We start from the raw sequence: 16,213 nt of genomic DNA, 5'->3' as shown, positions 1-16,213 counted from the left end.
TAACCTACACAGACAGAGTAGCGGGTTTAAAGCCCCACCCAGGTGACAGGTGCAACACGAACCGCCGCCACCCATCGCAGCCCATGATCTCAGGAGGATTCTCTGCTTTACGGAGTTGCAGGTTGTTGTTTTTTTGTTGTTGTTTTGGTCTTCAAAGTTCATGTGCACATTGTGCTTAATTACAATAAAATAAATGTTGATTGTGTTATAAAGAAGAAGGGGGGCAATTTCTGGGACAAAACCTGTTGAATGTCATATTTAAGCTCATTCTTCTCTTTTCCTATTTGAAAACTAGAAGATGAACGCAACACAGGAGAATCCTTTATTTTATTTTTTAAAAAATAACATACAAACTTCATTGGTAATTATGTTCCTTCATCATCAATTCTAAACAGCCTCCTTGTTCCCAACGTCCCCATAGAATAATGCTGCTCCTGCCATGTCTCATGGTGCGTTTGAGTACCTTCCATGCGTTTGCTGCGTCCCTTACATGGGTTGTGACAAATAGGACTTCTTTCTTTCAAAAAGAGCTTTTATTGTTTTCATTCTTCCATAAAGGCTACATTAGAGAACAGATTCTCTAATACATTGATTCATATCCACCAATGAGGTGGTTCGCTTTGACAGCATATTAAATTAAAGTCATTTTCTGTACTCTTATCAAAGAAGAAAATGTAGATATGCGATTCTATTAACTCACATCAACCAACAGGAAGTTACTTTGGTTTGATCAGAAGTCATGTCTTGTATTTCTTTCTTTCATGAAGAAGTAAGTTGGCCTCCAGCCATACTTCCACAAAGAAAATTGGTTTCATTGTCAGAAAAATGTTGAAATTGTCCCATCTGGACTCTTTGACCCCCAAATCAAACAACTAGCAACCTACAAATTTCACAGAAACACTGCCAATGTGGAGACACCTGGACTGGCATCTTCTTATCCTAAAGTAGGACTACAAAATGACCAAAACACCTTAAAAGCACGTAATGACCATTCAACATACAAACTGATTTTGGAGGATGAACTTTAATTGATTGACACAACTAATTAACAACGATTGTGAAACAATGATTAACCAATGAAAGAACTCGTTTCTGAATGGAACCCATTCTCATTTTGGAAGCGCAGGAAAAAAAAAAAAAAAGTGATAAGTGTGAAAACGGAATCGTGATGTCACCGAACATTTGAAGTCATCGGCCGTTTGGCCACAATGAAGACTCTGAGCCCGGTGACATCACTGAGCGCGTTCCTTCCGTCCGACGTTGCGTGGAGCTGCTTCTCCGGCCGAACGCGAACTGCTAGCAAACCAGGAGACAAAAGCAACAAAGTGAACCCCGCTCCGGATCAATCAGATGTGTCACAATTAACCGTTTACGAGCCGAAACCCTGCGATCCCGTCGCCAGAGTGAACAGTAAGTACGCCGGGGCGACGCGGGGCTCTGAAATCGGGGGCTTAATGCGGGCGGGACGTCGTGGTTGAGAAGCTTCCCTGATTCGGATCCCGTGCGGTTCGTGTGCTCGGCTGGGTTCTGCCTCGCCAGGTTAGCTTGCATGTCCTGTGTGTGGCCTAGCTGGCAGCTAACCAGCTAGCAGACGTGGTACGGTCCGACCATAACGAGGCGCATATCTAAGAGTGTGGTGACAATTCTGCGTGTGTGTGTGTGTGTGTGTGTGTGGAGGAGTCATAGCCGTGGACATTGGAGCGAGATTTCACGCGTCAGAACGGCTTTACCTGCGAGTGGCTTTTGTGTATTTATTAGCCTTCTGGCTAACTATTAGCTCTAACATAGCCACCGTCGTGTTTACTGATGATGTAGCCTTATAGCTGACAATATTTAACACTACTCCATTATGTGATGCCTGGAGGAGTGTGACGATCGTGGCTGCTCGAGTTCATTGTGGCCAAGCGAAGAGCCGGCAGGGAAGCACACTGATCTAAAGTGGGGCTTGTTGTGAGCAGGTGATCGCTAGCCGACCGTGACTATTTTCTGCTGTCCTCTCGCATCTTCCTGACTAGCACGTAAAAGCTTAACCCGGAAAGCTCGCCGCCGGTGATCAATGAGAAAACTTCACATTGTAAAGGATTTCTCTACGGAGTCGTGATTGATTTAAAAAAAACAACAACAAAACGTGTTAACGTATTCATAAAACTAAAACCTGCAGTCTATTGCTTTTGTTTAGAGAGGAAAAAAGATGGATCAATTGAATTTGTGGAAGCTTGATAATTGTTATGATCACACTTAAAAGTTTCAACTAAAGTCTTCAAACCAATGGGTTTCACGTGTTGGCGTACTGCAAAGAAATTATATAGTTTCAATTCTTACCGTTGAAGAAGTTTAGAATAGTTGTATGTCAGAACTGTTAAAGAATATTTAAAAAAAGATAAATGATATCAAGATCAGGTGTCTTGGTGAAAAATCAAGTATGTCTGAGATTTGGGGAGAATTTATGGCTTTCTTTTTATTCAGAAAATGTGAAGAGTTAACAGTCCTGTTATTCAGGCCGAAGATTGCATTATCTTTCAACAGGTCATTCTAATTAAGTCCTACAATTAAAATACAAAACTAGGACTTAATTGTTATGGTCCATAATCTGATTTAAAAGGTTCTTAATTCTTTTAATTCAATTGATATCCGGAATACAGGTAGTTGAAACCATAACCAAGCAGACACTTGGGCTGTTTAGTTCAAACGTTTTCATAAATGAAACACCATTTTTCATATGGAAACATTAACAAAAATCTAAGGGCTACTTCTCTATAAGGAATGAAAAAACATGTCTATAAAATATACATCACAAATTCTTTTGAATATTTGTATTATTATTCTCCTTTTTTTTCCCTCATTGGATGCACGCTTTTTTTTCCTTTTAATTAAATCCTTACTTCAAAAGTGCTACTTTTTTTTCTCTCTTTTTTTTTTTTATTCTAGCACAGGGTTTACCAGAATCAGCTGGTCGGCTCGGTTCCTGACCTTCTGTGATGTCAGCAACCCAAATACAAACAAAGCAGAATTGAAAGGCTTTTGTCTACGACTGCAGGGTTTCACAAGATATACGCCAATAGTTAATTAACCAGCAATATGTACATTTCAGCCTATAAGTTTAATGCTAATGCCGTTAGAGATTACGGTCTACGCAGGCTTCTTTGTTATGTAAATCAGCACTGCCAGACGTTTTGTTGCATTATAGGAACTGTTCCCTGCAATACTGTGCATGTCTTTTTGTTCTGGTTTTGCTTCTGTAGTTTAGAACTCTGCTTCCTGGTTTGATTGTTTACTTCAGAACCATAACCACAGACAAGGCTGAGAACTGCTGATTTTTTTTTAGATTGCTTGCCTAATCAGTTTAGTCACAAATTAGTTGTTGACTTCTTGCAGGTTTTACTGTGTGAAATAGTTAAAAATGCTTGATGTAGAGTGTCACCTAATTAGTGTGAATGACCAGGAAGAATATTACAGGCAAAATAAAAAAAAAAGTGGATTATTTTCTTGACAGTTGACCCAAAGTTACTCTAATGTGACCTGAAGTAGTCCTCTTCATCATTTTGGACATTAATACATCAAGTTGCTTAATGCTTTCTATCATTCATTCAAAAACTGTTTCTGCTTTGAGTAAAGAATGCGACATTGCAATCAGGAGTAGATCAATATGAAATGTTCCCAGTATGAAATCATTTCATGTTATTTTGACAAATATGTAACACAAAAGCGGACATGATTTAATCGATGTAACTTGAGTCATAAGAGCCACAACTATTCCCACTGTCTCTAAAACAAAACGTTATTCTTTAAAGCTATTGTTCACATTTATTTATATTTTGATCTTGAAACAGACTTAAAGGTGTTCATCTTCCTATTTATTTTCTACAGATTTAGCAGAATCTGTCACATCTCCTTACGCCTATGCAGCACCCTCCTGAATTCAGTACCAGCTCCAGTTTTAGCTCAGTGATGTGCCACAAATCCATGTTCCAGATATACATGCTGTGAGCAGTCCTCCTTTTTTATTATTCAGAAAGAACATCAAGTAGAAAGGCTCTAAGGGTTGATCCGTATTAGCGGAGGAAAGCTAGTACGGCCGTTCTGTACCTGAATGTGTAAGTTACCAGCATGGCATATTGAACCAAAGCATGGACAATCAATCAATTAAGCAGAAACGACATGGTTCATTAGTCAGACTAGTTCCTCAATTAGGCAACCTGCATGTAGATTTCCAGCTGATTTTAAAGCAACATCCTCTTAAAGTGACACTAAATGCTGAGTGAAGGCATATACCAGACATGTTCAGATAAATCCCATCAAATTCCGTTGCCTTGATGGCAACGGTACAGCCGTCAAGCTGTGCCGTTGCCATCAATTTGAAATTTCAACTACAACAGCCATCCTTCAACGAAAGGTTTCGCGGAGACAGTTTCAGGCAGAATTAAACAAATTTATAAGAAAATGCCACAATTTGCACAAAGATTTAGACAACTTATCTGCAAAAAGATATTTTGGTGTTCAAAAATGAAACCTATGACTGTCTGAGCCAAAAACCTGCACAACTTAGAGCTGAAACGGAACTTATTTCAGCACCATATGTTATGAGTTTCTTTATATAAAATATTGCCATTTGTATAAATAATAGAAATGAAATAACTGCCCTTTACTCAGAACAATTTTGTTACATTAATACACTGTGAAGCTTTTAGTGTTTGGCTTTGATCTCACAAACTGGTTTCATTTATTTGCCTTGTACAGGATCTAGTGGGGGGGGGAAGAAAGCAAAACATACAGGTTTGATTACATCATTATGGTACACTTGTATTACCTGCTTTTGGAATCCAGTTTGTACTGTTTGCACTGATTCTATCTCTTTTTTTCCCTTTCTCTGTAGGTTGTGTGGAGAGAAGTGGAAAATGTTTAATCTATAAATGGAGGGAAACAAGCAGGCACTCAGGGTCAACGAAAGCAACACGCTCAATACCACACCTGCTTGAGAACCACCTTATCAATGACTGCAGCTGAAACGAAGTGACTACGCCCAACAACGCAAGCCTGACTGATCCATAGAAACGATTGGGCTGCCACCATGGACGGAGAGGAGCATATTCCTCGCCTGAGTGAGGATTTCTTCTGTGTCTCTGACAGTTCTGCAGAAAGTAAAAAAAGAGAGGCGAAAGGGACCTGCCTGAAAATTGAGGGACAGGAAGGTTATGTGTTAAAGTCCTACAGCTTTCATCCTCACGATCTCACGGATACAAAGTCACCAAGCTGCTCCTCAACACTGGATAAAGATTCCCTCCCTAGTTTCCATTTATCTTCTCAGGTAGAAAAACGGTTAGACTTGGAGAAAGTGTGTGACATTGCGCCATCGTCCCTCAATGACGGACATATAAACATTGAGAAGTATCCAAACGGTGGTGGACTGAGTGAAAGTGTCAGAGATCATATTGGGGATGCAAATGGGATGGAAGAGGAAATGCAAGAGGACGAAAGGCTAGCATTTGGTGGCGCCATTGGCCCTTTTCTAACCCGAGACTGTGATGACTATAGTAATTTATTAAGCGGATACACAAGCACCCTTTATGATGTTGCCATGGATGCCGTCACTCAAAGTCTTTTGTCGTCGATGAGGGGTCACGGCAACCCGAGGAAAAAATCTCAAGCGTGGAATCACTTCTTCATTTCGCCACGGGACAATACCAAAGCAATCTGTCTATACTGCATGAAAGAGTTCAGTCGGGGCAAGAACGAAAAAGACCTCAGCACGAGTTGTTTAATGAGGCACGTACGAAGGGCTCACCCGACTGTGCTTATACAGGACGGCACAGATGCATCCTTCTCCAGCCTGCCTCTTTTTCCCTCATCGTTGATACCTCCCTCCCCAGGCTCACCAAAAAACGGAGACTTTTTTACTTCTCCCTCAAAGAACACATCACCGTCCACATCCTCAGCTGAAAATTCAAGCCCGTCATCCAAAGAAGTGCTGCCCAAAGTCGAACAAAAAATAGATCAGTTTACAAATGTCGACCCTCTGAGTAGCATCCTTCCACCCTTTCCATCCTCACATTCCAGCGAAAACAACAACGACGACTTATTAGACGGAGGACCCGAGCGCCCTCCGGGAACCCCTAAAGGCGCCAGTTCCCGTCGCAGGTCGGCCGTGTGGAAGCATTTCTACTTGTCACCTGCAGACAATTCCAAAGCTGTGTGTATCCACTGCATGAATGAATTCAGTAGGGGTAAAAACGGAAAGGATCTCGGGACAAGCTGTCTCATTCGTCACATGTGGAGAGCCCACAAAGAGGTTGTGATCGAGGAAAACGGACATGGCAACCACATTCCGCCACCCTATACAAACCCACCCTCGCTGCTGTCCCGCTCACAACTACATGATGCACTGGAAATTAAAAAAGAGCCACCCTTTCTTATGTCCTCCCCAGAGACTATATCAGATGAACTACCCCAAAGCTTAGAGGAAAGCATGTTTATTAAGGAGGAGAGAGACCTTATGCATCTCTCAGGGCAGGATTCCTCTTTTAACTTCTTTAAAACTCAGGGGGCTGATACACCACTGACTTCCTCACCATACCTCTCTGAAGGCCCCAGCCTCAGTCAGAACCATTTAGTTTTCCAACAGAATAAAAAGCTTATGAAACGGGTGAAATCTGAAGTGTGGCAACATTTCATAGTGTCGCCAGTTGACCAGTTAAAAGCACTGTGCCGTTACTGTCCTTGTGTCATTAGTCGGGGCAAGCGGGGCGACTTTGGCACAAGTTGCCTGATGAGGCATCTGATGAGACGTCACCCAGACGTCATGAAAAACCAAAAAAGCACAGACGAGAAGGAATTGTTCCCTCACCCCTATGCCATGCTCACCTCAACAGATCCAGTCTCGGCCAAAGAAGCTGACGACTCTGGCATTGACAAAAAGCCCCCAAACCTGCCCGTTTTTAGCAAAAGGACGTCAAAACTGTGGAATCATTTCTCCATTTCCGACACCGATCCCACCAAGGTGAATTGTTTGCACTGTAGCCGCACAATTAGCAGAGGCAAAAAGACTACGAACCTCGGCACAAGCTGCCTCTTCAGGCACATGCAGAGGTTCCACGGACATTTTCTCGAAAGTAACAGTTCTATCTCAGGTGTTGTGCCGTCTGCTGAAGTTCGCATTAAACAAGAGCCGATGGAAGCCACCGTTTATCAGCCGGAGCAAAGCTGTGAGAGGTTTGATGAACACCACCCGGTTGCCAAAAAAACCACAAAGCTTATTGCTGAAATGCTCGCACTGGATCTTCAGCCATCAGCTATGGTAGAGAATTCTGGACTGACTAGACTGATAGAGTTCCTCCAGCCTCAGTATTCTCTTCCACCTTCTTCTTACTTTACCAGCACCGCCATACCAGAAATGTACAGTAAGGTGAAAGATGTTGTGCTGACCCACCTAAAAGAGGCCGAAGGCGGCGTTGTCCACTTCACAACAAGTATTTGGGTCAGCAGCCAGACAAGAGAATACTTGACCCTTACCGCTCACTGGGCAGCATATGAGTCAAATCTCCGACCTCAAGGTCAAGACTTCCACTGTTCAGCTCTCCTAAGTGTCTCGCAAATAGATTGTGACCAAGATATGCACGACATCCCAAAGCAGCTTGAGTACCTATGGGACAATTGGATCACCTCACCAGGGCTGAAGAAAGGGTTCACAGTAACAGATAACGACACCATCAAAAATACCTTGGAGGAGCATGGCCATGTCACCGTGCAGTGTTTTGGACACACCATAGACCTCATTGTAAGCGAAGCCATAAAAAGCCAGAGATTGGTTCAGAACCTTCTGAGCATAGCGCGAAAGATCTGTGAACGTGTGCACCGTTCGGCAAATGCAAAAGAAAGACTGGCCGAGCTCCAAAAGACTCACCAGCTGCCAGAAAACCAGCTGATACAGGACGTTCCATCTAAGTGGATGACGTCCTTCTTCATGTTGGAACGCCTGGTTGAGCAGAAGATAGCTATCGACGACTTGTCGATAGAGTGCAATTTCAGGGAAATAATCAGCTTTGACCAGTGGGAGGTGATGCTCTCAGTCTGCAATGCACTGAAACCCTTTGAAGTGGCCAGCAGAGAGCTGAGCAACCGCACTGCCACTCTGGGCCAAGTCATACCGCTCATTCACATTCTCACCAGGAAAATAGATCTCTTGTTTGATGAGACTGTTGGCATCGACAATATGCTGATGTCTCTAAAGGAAGCAATGATGAACAGGATGTCGGCTACTCTGCAAGACCCACGTTATACCTGGGCCACCATGTTGGACCCGAGATACAAAACATCACTGTTCACAGAGGAAGAAGCAGAGCGTTGCAAACAAGATCTGATCCAGGAGCTGGACTTGTCCTCTTCTACCTCAGTTCCAGTTGACTCTCTCCTCCCCAATGGCTGCGACGAGGACCCCGTTTCCTCCGACAATCCTCACTCAACCAGAGACAACCTCTGGCCCTTGATGCCTGAATTCAGGCAAAACATAAAAGAGGAGGAGGAGGAGGAGGAAAAGTCCGCAGAGATGGTAGTGCTGGAGTATTTGGAGGAAGACATCTTAGATCAAAGCTGTGACCCCCTCGACTATTGGAACCTGAAAAAGTTTCTGTGGCCCGATCTTGCCAAAGTAGCCGCCCGTTACGTGGGCTGCCCTCCCACCATCGTCCCAGTAGAGACGCTGTTTAGCACCGCCGGCGTCAACTGTGCTGTAAACCAGCCCAGGCCAATGCTGGACAACATAGAGGGACTGCTGTTCCTTAAGGTCAACCTCCCCTTGATCTATTTTCAGTACTGAACATTATTGAATATTAATTTGAAAACTGTTCCATCAAGGACCAAGTTGCATAGCTGTGAAATGGGTGGGCTTGTGTGGGGCTAATTGTAAGATAGGGATTTATACACTGATTCTTAATGCAAAGGCCAGATTGAGGGTTTCTTGTATTGTGTACTACTGTTAAACACTTGGAGCTGTTGTGATGAAACGTCTCAGTGAGAAGTGTATCAGGGAGGGATTTTTTTTTCTTTTTTTTTTAGCTGTAGGGGGATAGTGATGATGTGTTTGGTTGTAATCTTTTGTTATTGTTGTTTTTTCTGTTGTCTACTCTCTCCTTGTGCCTTAACCAAAACTACTTCAGGTCAAAATGCTGTAAATATTATAGAAATTGAGCTGATCGCATCAGGATCCGTTTTTTTTATTATTATTATTATTATTATTATTATTATTATTATTATTATTAATTAATTAAACATAGATGCAAGGAATTTTTTTCTCAGAATGACAACTTGGCCCAAAAACAAATGCTGTGACTGAAATATGTTTTAAGTTAATGCTATTTAATTTTTCTTTGTAAATTTGAGGCTTACGGTACGGTAGAAAGTCTTTTTTTTTTTTTTTTAACTCACTGAAATGCTTTTAATAAGATGATGTATAATGTGGCTGTATTTTCAAAATAAGGTGGATTTTTTTGGAATACACCAGTTGACTCTTAAGCACAATTTAAGTTTATGTCCAGGGGATTAAATTATGGGTTTATTATTGATGAACAGTGTACTGTACATTTTTATATTAAATGACTTCTGAACCTAATTTGATAAACGTTTAGCATTCAGACTGGAAACATGCAAATTTTGTGGTCATTTGTAAATAAAGGTTTTTCTTGAAGAGTATTCTCTGTTTTTATTCTAGCTTTTGTGTGAAGTTGTGAAGGATTTAAAGAGATAGTTCAGGATTTATGGAGGGAGTTTATATTGCTTATTTATTTTTACAAGTAGCTTTTTACCCGCAGTAGGTGATTCTTGTTTCTATTTAGCACAGGTCCAGTTTAGTTAATGTACTGGAACATTTAGTTCAAGAGGAGCTAAGCCCAAAGCTGATTTTTACCATCATAAACACCAGTCTCAAAACAGGAGATTATGCAAATGCTATCTTTTTAAAAATGTTTTATTTGCTTTAGACTTTGGAGTTGGCATGCTCACAATAACTGCTATAAAAGGGTGAAATGTGGAGTTTAAGCGAATGCTGCCTTGTGTTTCTGTCAGCTTTTTTCCAGAGCATTTTCAAGAATGTAACCATTTAAAAAAAAATACAAAAATCTCACTTTAAAGGCAGCATTTTTATTTTTTTTTACATTATTCCTGATTTCCGGCACTACATCAGCACCTTCAGAAGTATTTCCATTTAGAGATGTACCCTTAAAAAATGTCAGCTCATTCCACTTAAATTTCAAATAAGATTAAAAATTCACAAAAGTAGGATATTGCTCAATTGACATTTTTGTAGAAGGAAAATTTGTTAATCTTGATAAAGTTTAGTTCCTGTTCCGCTACTGACAAAGACCGTGCTGCGTTCGGTTCTCTGGTTCCTTATATGAGCCATTAAGAAACAAGGTCACCCACTACTTTATAATGCAGTTAATCTTAGATATTTTGGTCCCATTTAGTGTTTCAAACAGGAAGATTATTGCTGCTGCACCTGCAATTCCTGTGAAAATGATTATCCAATGCAAAGTTAGCAATTTTAGCTGTTACTCAAAGCAAATTACATTTTTAAGATGTTATTTAAGGCGACAAACGTTTTGGCTTGGCCCCAAACCAATTAAAGCCGTTAGCTTTAATCTCCAGCACCAACCACTCTGGATTTTTACTACCTCTCTCCAAAACCTCCTGAACTATCTCTGTAAGGATAACAACATGCTTTCATTTTCTCTGTTTGGCTTTTATTCATTTACAAATCAAAATATATATAAATGATTCTCTGGTGTAAACAATAACTGGATGCATTTGCTGGGGCAGAAGATCATAGGCGATCTGTGCTGGTATGCGACACCAAGATATTTTTTTTTCTATCAACCTAGCAGCATGATTTTTAATCGTCTTTGGTCACCTGATGGTTCTAAATTATATTTCAGCTCATGTTTCTCTCGATGTGCCCTCCCAAGTCTTGCTCTGCATCAGCACAGCTTTCCTCGCTAGGTGAACTCTGACAGGTGGGAAGTGAGCCTTGCTAAAGGCGATGTTGTTGAAACCTTTGATGTAGACCAGAGGCTCATGAGTGTTGTGCAGCTGCTGTATCTTGGTGTCGTTCGCCTCCATCAACAGGTGTGAGTACACCTGGAGCTCAGGGCTTCTGGTGCTTATGTCTTCTCTTTTGTCGTATCTGTAGAATTGAAGACTATTTATTAGAAAGATAACCAAAATGAGGAGCATTTTTATGTAGTGGCACAAAAGTAGCCATCCTCCCACTCGCAAGTCACTGGTCTCTGATAAAGATTTGTAAAAAGCATCAAAATGATTGACCTTGTAGCAAAATTTCACAGTGAGAAAAACAAACTGGAGAGAGGAGTGGTTGGAGATAATTGATTTTTTCCCTTTAAAATAAGTAAATATGAAACCTTTTAATGAGGAGTTTACCTTTTAAAGTACAGAGCCATAGAAGTTGTATTTAGTAGCAAAACTTCTCATTTCTTTAGGGTGTCATTATGTGACAGTCCTGATTCTAAACCCAATATTCAAAATGGAAAAGACAAGAAAACATGCCGTTCAAGCAGCTTGTGTGTTCATCATTTTGAGTCAGAAAATGGGAAGAAAATGAAAGCTACTTGCCTGTTTCCTTGGGACATAAATATAAAGCTTTATTAATTTATCTCGAACATGATAGAAGTATAAAATCACACACATGAACAAGGAATGCAAAAGACATGTTTTTGTACCGCATTAATCTTGACATTCTCAAAAAGGAGTAGGAAGAAGTAAGAAACGTATATAACAACATAAAGGCTTATTTCTATTAGCCCCTCTCCAAAACAGGAAGAATGGGGAAGCGTGCCATTTTTACAAAGAAGATGTGATTTTATAAGTGATGAAATAGTAGAAGAAAATAACTAAATAGCTTGTTTCCTTGGGGAAATGATGAGGTGACATGGACCTAATTCTTCTAGCTACAGTCTGAGAATGCTTAAAGCTTTATAAACAACTAGCACTGCAACAGGACCCGATTTTTTTCCTTATTTCAGCAGAGTGAATTTTTTCCTACTACAATGACAAATGGGTTTAATTGAATGCTTTTTACATTTCTTTAGCAGGGGTGTCAATAACTGTGAAGAGCAATATTTACACAACACTTACCTCCAGTTTTTGTTTTGCTCTAAGAAGCGTGACACTCCCGTTTCGGCAGCAAAGTTGTCAATGTGAACAAAGACATCTGAGGAAAAATGTGCGCACCGCGTTAAAAATCCAGACATGTGTGTTAATATTAGGAAATACATTTGCTTAATTGCAGTTGTGACCTGCTGTGGCCGGCAACAGCCTGTGTAGTTCCTGGATTCCCTTGCCGCCTGGGTAGTTGTGATGGGAAACATACAGGCAAAGACCAGTGTACGATGAGTTGATCAACAGCTGGCCAACCACAACTGCAGAGCCCAGTTTGTACATCCAGGATTTCTGATAGTTGCACAATCTGAAGCAAAATGAAGGGGGAAAAAATGACTGAAATAAGATAAATATATATATATATATATATATATACAACTTGATATAAGATTTTTTTTAAATCAACTTTAACTTGCATGAAGGAACAGCCGCGTGCAGCAGCCAAATTGAGCACAGGGAAAGTGTAAATGATGAAACGCAGCTCCTTGTGAGGCAGCAGCGAGTAGATGAGGATGAAGCCAACTGTGGGGAGCAGTAGCAGCCTAATCCGCCTGTCCAGGAGGCCGAGAGGCACGAAGAGCAGCGAGCAGCCCAGGGCTCGAGGCACGACGGAGTAAAAATACCACAGGAAGGGCGAGGTTTAATGGAGAGAGGAGTTAAGGCGAACTTGGGAGTAGACAGAAAAGAAATATTTGGGGAAATCATTAGGATTTCCATTTTAAAACAACAAAAAAAAACCTGAAGACAGTTGTACTTTTTTCCCTATACAAATGTTCATTGCAGTTGTTGCACAAAATCATTCTTCGATAATGAGCTGTTTTTTGAGGTCTCTGTCACTTTAAACCCATCCAAACTGCTGTTGGCCACGCCCCCTCAACTCAACGTTTGCACTTGCACATGAAAATGGCTACAAACAGACACTCAATTATACAATTGTACTTCTTTGAAAAGCAGAAGTGGAACTCCAGCACCACAAACAAAAATTCAGCAAGTGGTTTCTGGATGGTAACTCAACACACAAAACACTTGTCTTTTCCAGCTGCCATTGTACAGCGCATACAGAGGTAAAACCAGCTGACCAAACGTGCTGGAGATCAGCTTGCGCTGCTAGGTTCAAGCCGATCCGTTTGAACCTAGCCTTTTACCTATAGTTTTTAGGTATGAGGCTAGCAACTCTTACCTAGAGTTTCTAGGTAAGAGGCTAGACTTTGCCGGGGTTGCTAGGTGAAGCACTGCAAGATGCAGTGCCGGCTGGTTTGTGACATTATATTCCGTAAGTTTTTGAAACGGCTCATTTTCTAGAAAAACAAAAAAAGAACTTACTGCCAAAAAACGGCTACGTGGGTTTTTGTTAAGCACTTGGATTGTTTTTAGAAGCAGTAGAAACCCAAATGGAAGTACAAAAATGCCAAATATGACGTTTGCATTATAGGTTCCCTTTAAAAGGATATTCCCCAGTTGGAGCTTTTATTAAGAATGGCATTGTACCACAACACCTGCCCCTCAGGCCACAAAAGCTTCCTCCAAAAGAAGGTGTCGACAGCCACCGTCAGAGCTGCAGCAAAAAATAAAGCAAACATATTTCTGGTTTCATTTTATGCAATTATTAAGGCTAAAACAAAAAATAATAATTAGTTTTTTTCAGTCTATCTTAAGAGATGCCAAACATTCTGCCCACCTCATTAGATATTGTAAATTCTGCTCTCACCTAGGGACAAGAGTCCAGCAGGAGCAGCGTAGTAAATCAGCTGCAGCAGGCCCAGCCTCCTGCTCAGCAGCGCCATCAGCAGCATGAGGCCCAGCAAGATGCAGAGCTCGGACCGGATCACGATGATGACCAAAGCGGAGAGGCTGATGAACCAGCCGTGTTTCTGAGCCATCCAAGAGGTGAACGCTACAAGCACTTTGGGAGGAATTTTGCAACCATAAAGAAAGAAATGTATCAAGAGATTCCTTCGGTAAAGATGTGTCGTTAGTGTAGCGTACCTATTGGCAGCGCAAAGACATTGGGGAGCGTCCTGGTGCTGTAGAACATGAGGTGGAACTGGGAGGCACAGGTCAGACAGAAAAGACACGCAACTGTGGAGCCAAACTGCCTCCGCACTTCTCTCTGCATATGCCACAGAGCGCCGATCACGCAAAACCCCAGCGAAGCCCGGACTGAGTAGAACGTACGTTAGAAATCCTCACATTCAGGTTAAAGCAGTCATTGTCTGTTTGTTTACTTACCTATAAGCTGAGTGTAGAATTTCGGTGCCTCCAGCAGAGATGATAAAGAAACGAGCGGGGAGCAGAGCGTGGAGAGCAACAGGGGTCCGAGAAAAGTACGCGGCACAACTCCAGGGAATTCGTGATGGTCATACTGAGAGAGAAGCGATATTTTCTAGTTTCCAGCGCACTCAAAACATCGTGAAAACAATTAACTTTTTAAAAATATACATGCTAACGGACTAGAAAATGTGCATTTTCCAACTTCAAAACATCAAACCATGAAAACAGACATTTGTTACACCAATTTTAAACAAAAATCTTGTTTGAATATTTAAATTCCTTATAAAATCAGTACTGTCACATACATCAATATTGCCACGTGTAATTTACTAGATGCAAGTTTGCTATTTCTTGCTAAGGTTTTTCTTTTATTAACATTACTATTTAGAGATACACCAATCACAATTTTGTGGCCAATTTCTGAACTTCAGTTTTTTGTGAAGCTTTGACCTCACAATGCCGGTTTTAGCCAGCTCAAAACTACAGTATAAGAATATATTTTAAATACTTCTTTTCTAACCTTCCTGCTGAGTGGGAAGTAGTTATTTAGCTAAAGAGCAAAGAAGCTTATTAAGCAGGTTAGAAGCCAAATCGATTTATGTTGTAATAACTGTGTTGTTCGTCTTTAAGTTTTCACAGTTGAGTGTTCTTGTTTTTCATATCTGGATGCAATTCCAAATGAGTTTAAAGTTTCTGCTGTAATAGCGTGAAATGTGTAGACTTCTTTCAGCTACCTGGGTGCAGCAATAGGTGGAGGAGGGGGGCAAACTCAAATGATTCTATCTAGTTTTATTTTCGCTCTCAGTGAGAGAACTTCAGAAGCTGTATGAATATTTTACAGTTTTGAAATGATAACTTTTTAAAACCTTAATATACCAGAATACTGGATATAAGGCCACAGATATACTGTACCTTTGTACATATTTCATGAATATGATCCTTATCAATCAAAACCTTAATATCTCAAATATTGCTTACTGAACTATAATGAACAGATATTATAGTGGAAAATATTACTATAACAACATCATAACAAAATGTGTCAGAAAAATGTTATCCATCTTGCACAAGTTCTATTACACCTACAAATCAGGTAAACATAAATAAAATGTAAGTTTTAATCAATCAATCAAATTTTATTTGCATAGCACATTTCAGCAGCAAGGCATTTCAAAGTGACATCATAACAAGAAATGTACAGAAATTTCATTTTTAAAAAGTATTTATTTTAATATGAATATATATTTTATTTGTACTTTAATAACAGCCAAAATAGTGGCGTGAACTGTTGACATTTAAGCAACTAGGCGTTTTGGTTTGTCTCTTCTGTGCGCATGCGTGTGATTTACAGTCTACATCATTGAAAGTCTGCTTACCTTGTCAAAATCAAGTCTGTGGTACAGAATGTCGTGCGTCGCCTGTAAATTAAAGCTTTCTTCGACTTTCGTGAAAGGACAAATGAATAAATGCAGGAAACTCAGAAACATTAACAAAAGCAGCAACGGCTTCTCCAAAACATTCTTCTTTTCCGCCATGACAGCTGGAGAGCCGACGATTTTACTTCCGGTCAACACCGGAAGTGAACGCTCTCAAAACGCTTTGAAGTCGCATAATATTATTAGTTTCATCCAAAAACGTGTCGATGCCTGTTTGGTATTGCAATAAAGAGGTTTTCTCAAATTAAAAAATATGTTTTTGAATAAAACAAATCGGTTTCCTAAATTTTCCACGTGTGGCTAGGTTTTATGTCCCGCTCGTGGCGGCCTGTGATTGGTTGTTT

At 40.6% G+C, this 16,213-nt stretch overlaps 2 protein-coding genes across 3 annotated transcripts; one reads left to right on the top strand and one right to left on the bottom strand.

Moving 5' to 3' along the window:
* Positions 1 to 1,137: 1,137 nt before the first annotated feature.
* On the top strand, positions 1,138 to 9,681 carry zbed4 (zinc finger, BED-type containing 4). 2 transcript variants are annotated; one of them, XM_032588824.1, is made up of 2 exons: positions 1,138 to 1,410; positions 4,874 to 9,681. In XM_032588824.1, exon 2 carries the CDS (start codon positions 5,069 to 5,071, stop codon positions 8,807 to 8,809), a length of 3,741 nt encoding a protein of 1,246 aa, XP_032444715.1. In that variant the 5' UTR covers positions 1,138 to 1,410; positions 4,874 to 5,068; the 3' UTR covers positions 8,810 to 9,681. The 2 variants fall into 2 exon arrangements, with proteins under 2 accessions (XP_032444715.1, XP_032444716.1); XM_032588825.1 differs by lacking the exon at positions 1,138 to 1,410 and adding an exon at positions 1,444 to 1,938.
* Positions 9,037 to 16,117, bottom strand: alg12 (ALG12 alpha-1,6-mannosyltransferase). The gene is made up of 9 exons (XM_032588827.1): positions 15,810 to 16,117; positions 14,392 to 14,524; positions 14,149 to 14,322; positions 13,871 to 14,065; positions 13,614 to 13,717; positions 12,579 to 12,802; positions 12,300 to 12,469; positions 12,139 to 12,214; positions 9,037 to 11,170 (listed from the first exon to the last, which is right to left on the bottom strand). The coding sequence occupies exons 1-9, from the start codon at positions 15,966 to 15,968 to the stop codon at positions 10,924 to 10,926; spliced, it is 1,482 nt and encodes a 493-aa protein (XP_032444718.1). The 5' UTR covers positions 15,969 to 16,117; the 3' UTR covers positions 9,037 to 10,923.
* Positions 16,118 to 16,213: the final 96 nt, after the last annotated feature.

The sequence above is a fragment of the Xiphophorus hellerii genome, chromosome 17 (assembly GCF_003331165.1).
Source record: "Xiphophorus hellerii strain 12219 chromosome 17, Xiphophorus_hellerii-4.1, whole genome shotgun sequence".
In the NCBI taxonomy this organism is placed as follows: Eukaryota; Metazoa; Chordata; class Actinopteri; order Cyprinodontiformes; family Poeciliidae; genus Xiphophorus; species Xiphophorus hellerii.
The sequence above is the reverse complement of the archived record's forward strand: the minus strand, read 5'-3'. Positions and strand labels throughout refer to the sequence as shown.

Coding starts and splice junctions, on each gene's coding strand:
- alg12 (XM_032588827.1), bottom strand. CDS start 15,968: ATGGCGGAAAAGAAGAATGTTTTGGAGAAGCCGTTGCTGCTTTTGTTA. Junction 14,525..15,809: donor ACAGACTTGATTTTGACAAG/GTAAGCAGACTT, acceptor CTTCTCTCTCAG/TATGACCATCACGAATTCCC. Junction 14,066..14,148: donor TGTCTTTGCGCTGCCAATAG/GTACGCTACACT, acceptor TTCCTCCCAAAG/TGCTTGTAGCGTTCACCTCT.
- zbed4 (XM_032588824.1), top strand. CDS start 5,069: ATGGACGGAGAGGAGCATATTCCTCGCCTGAGTGAGGATTTCTTCTGT.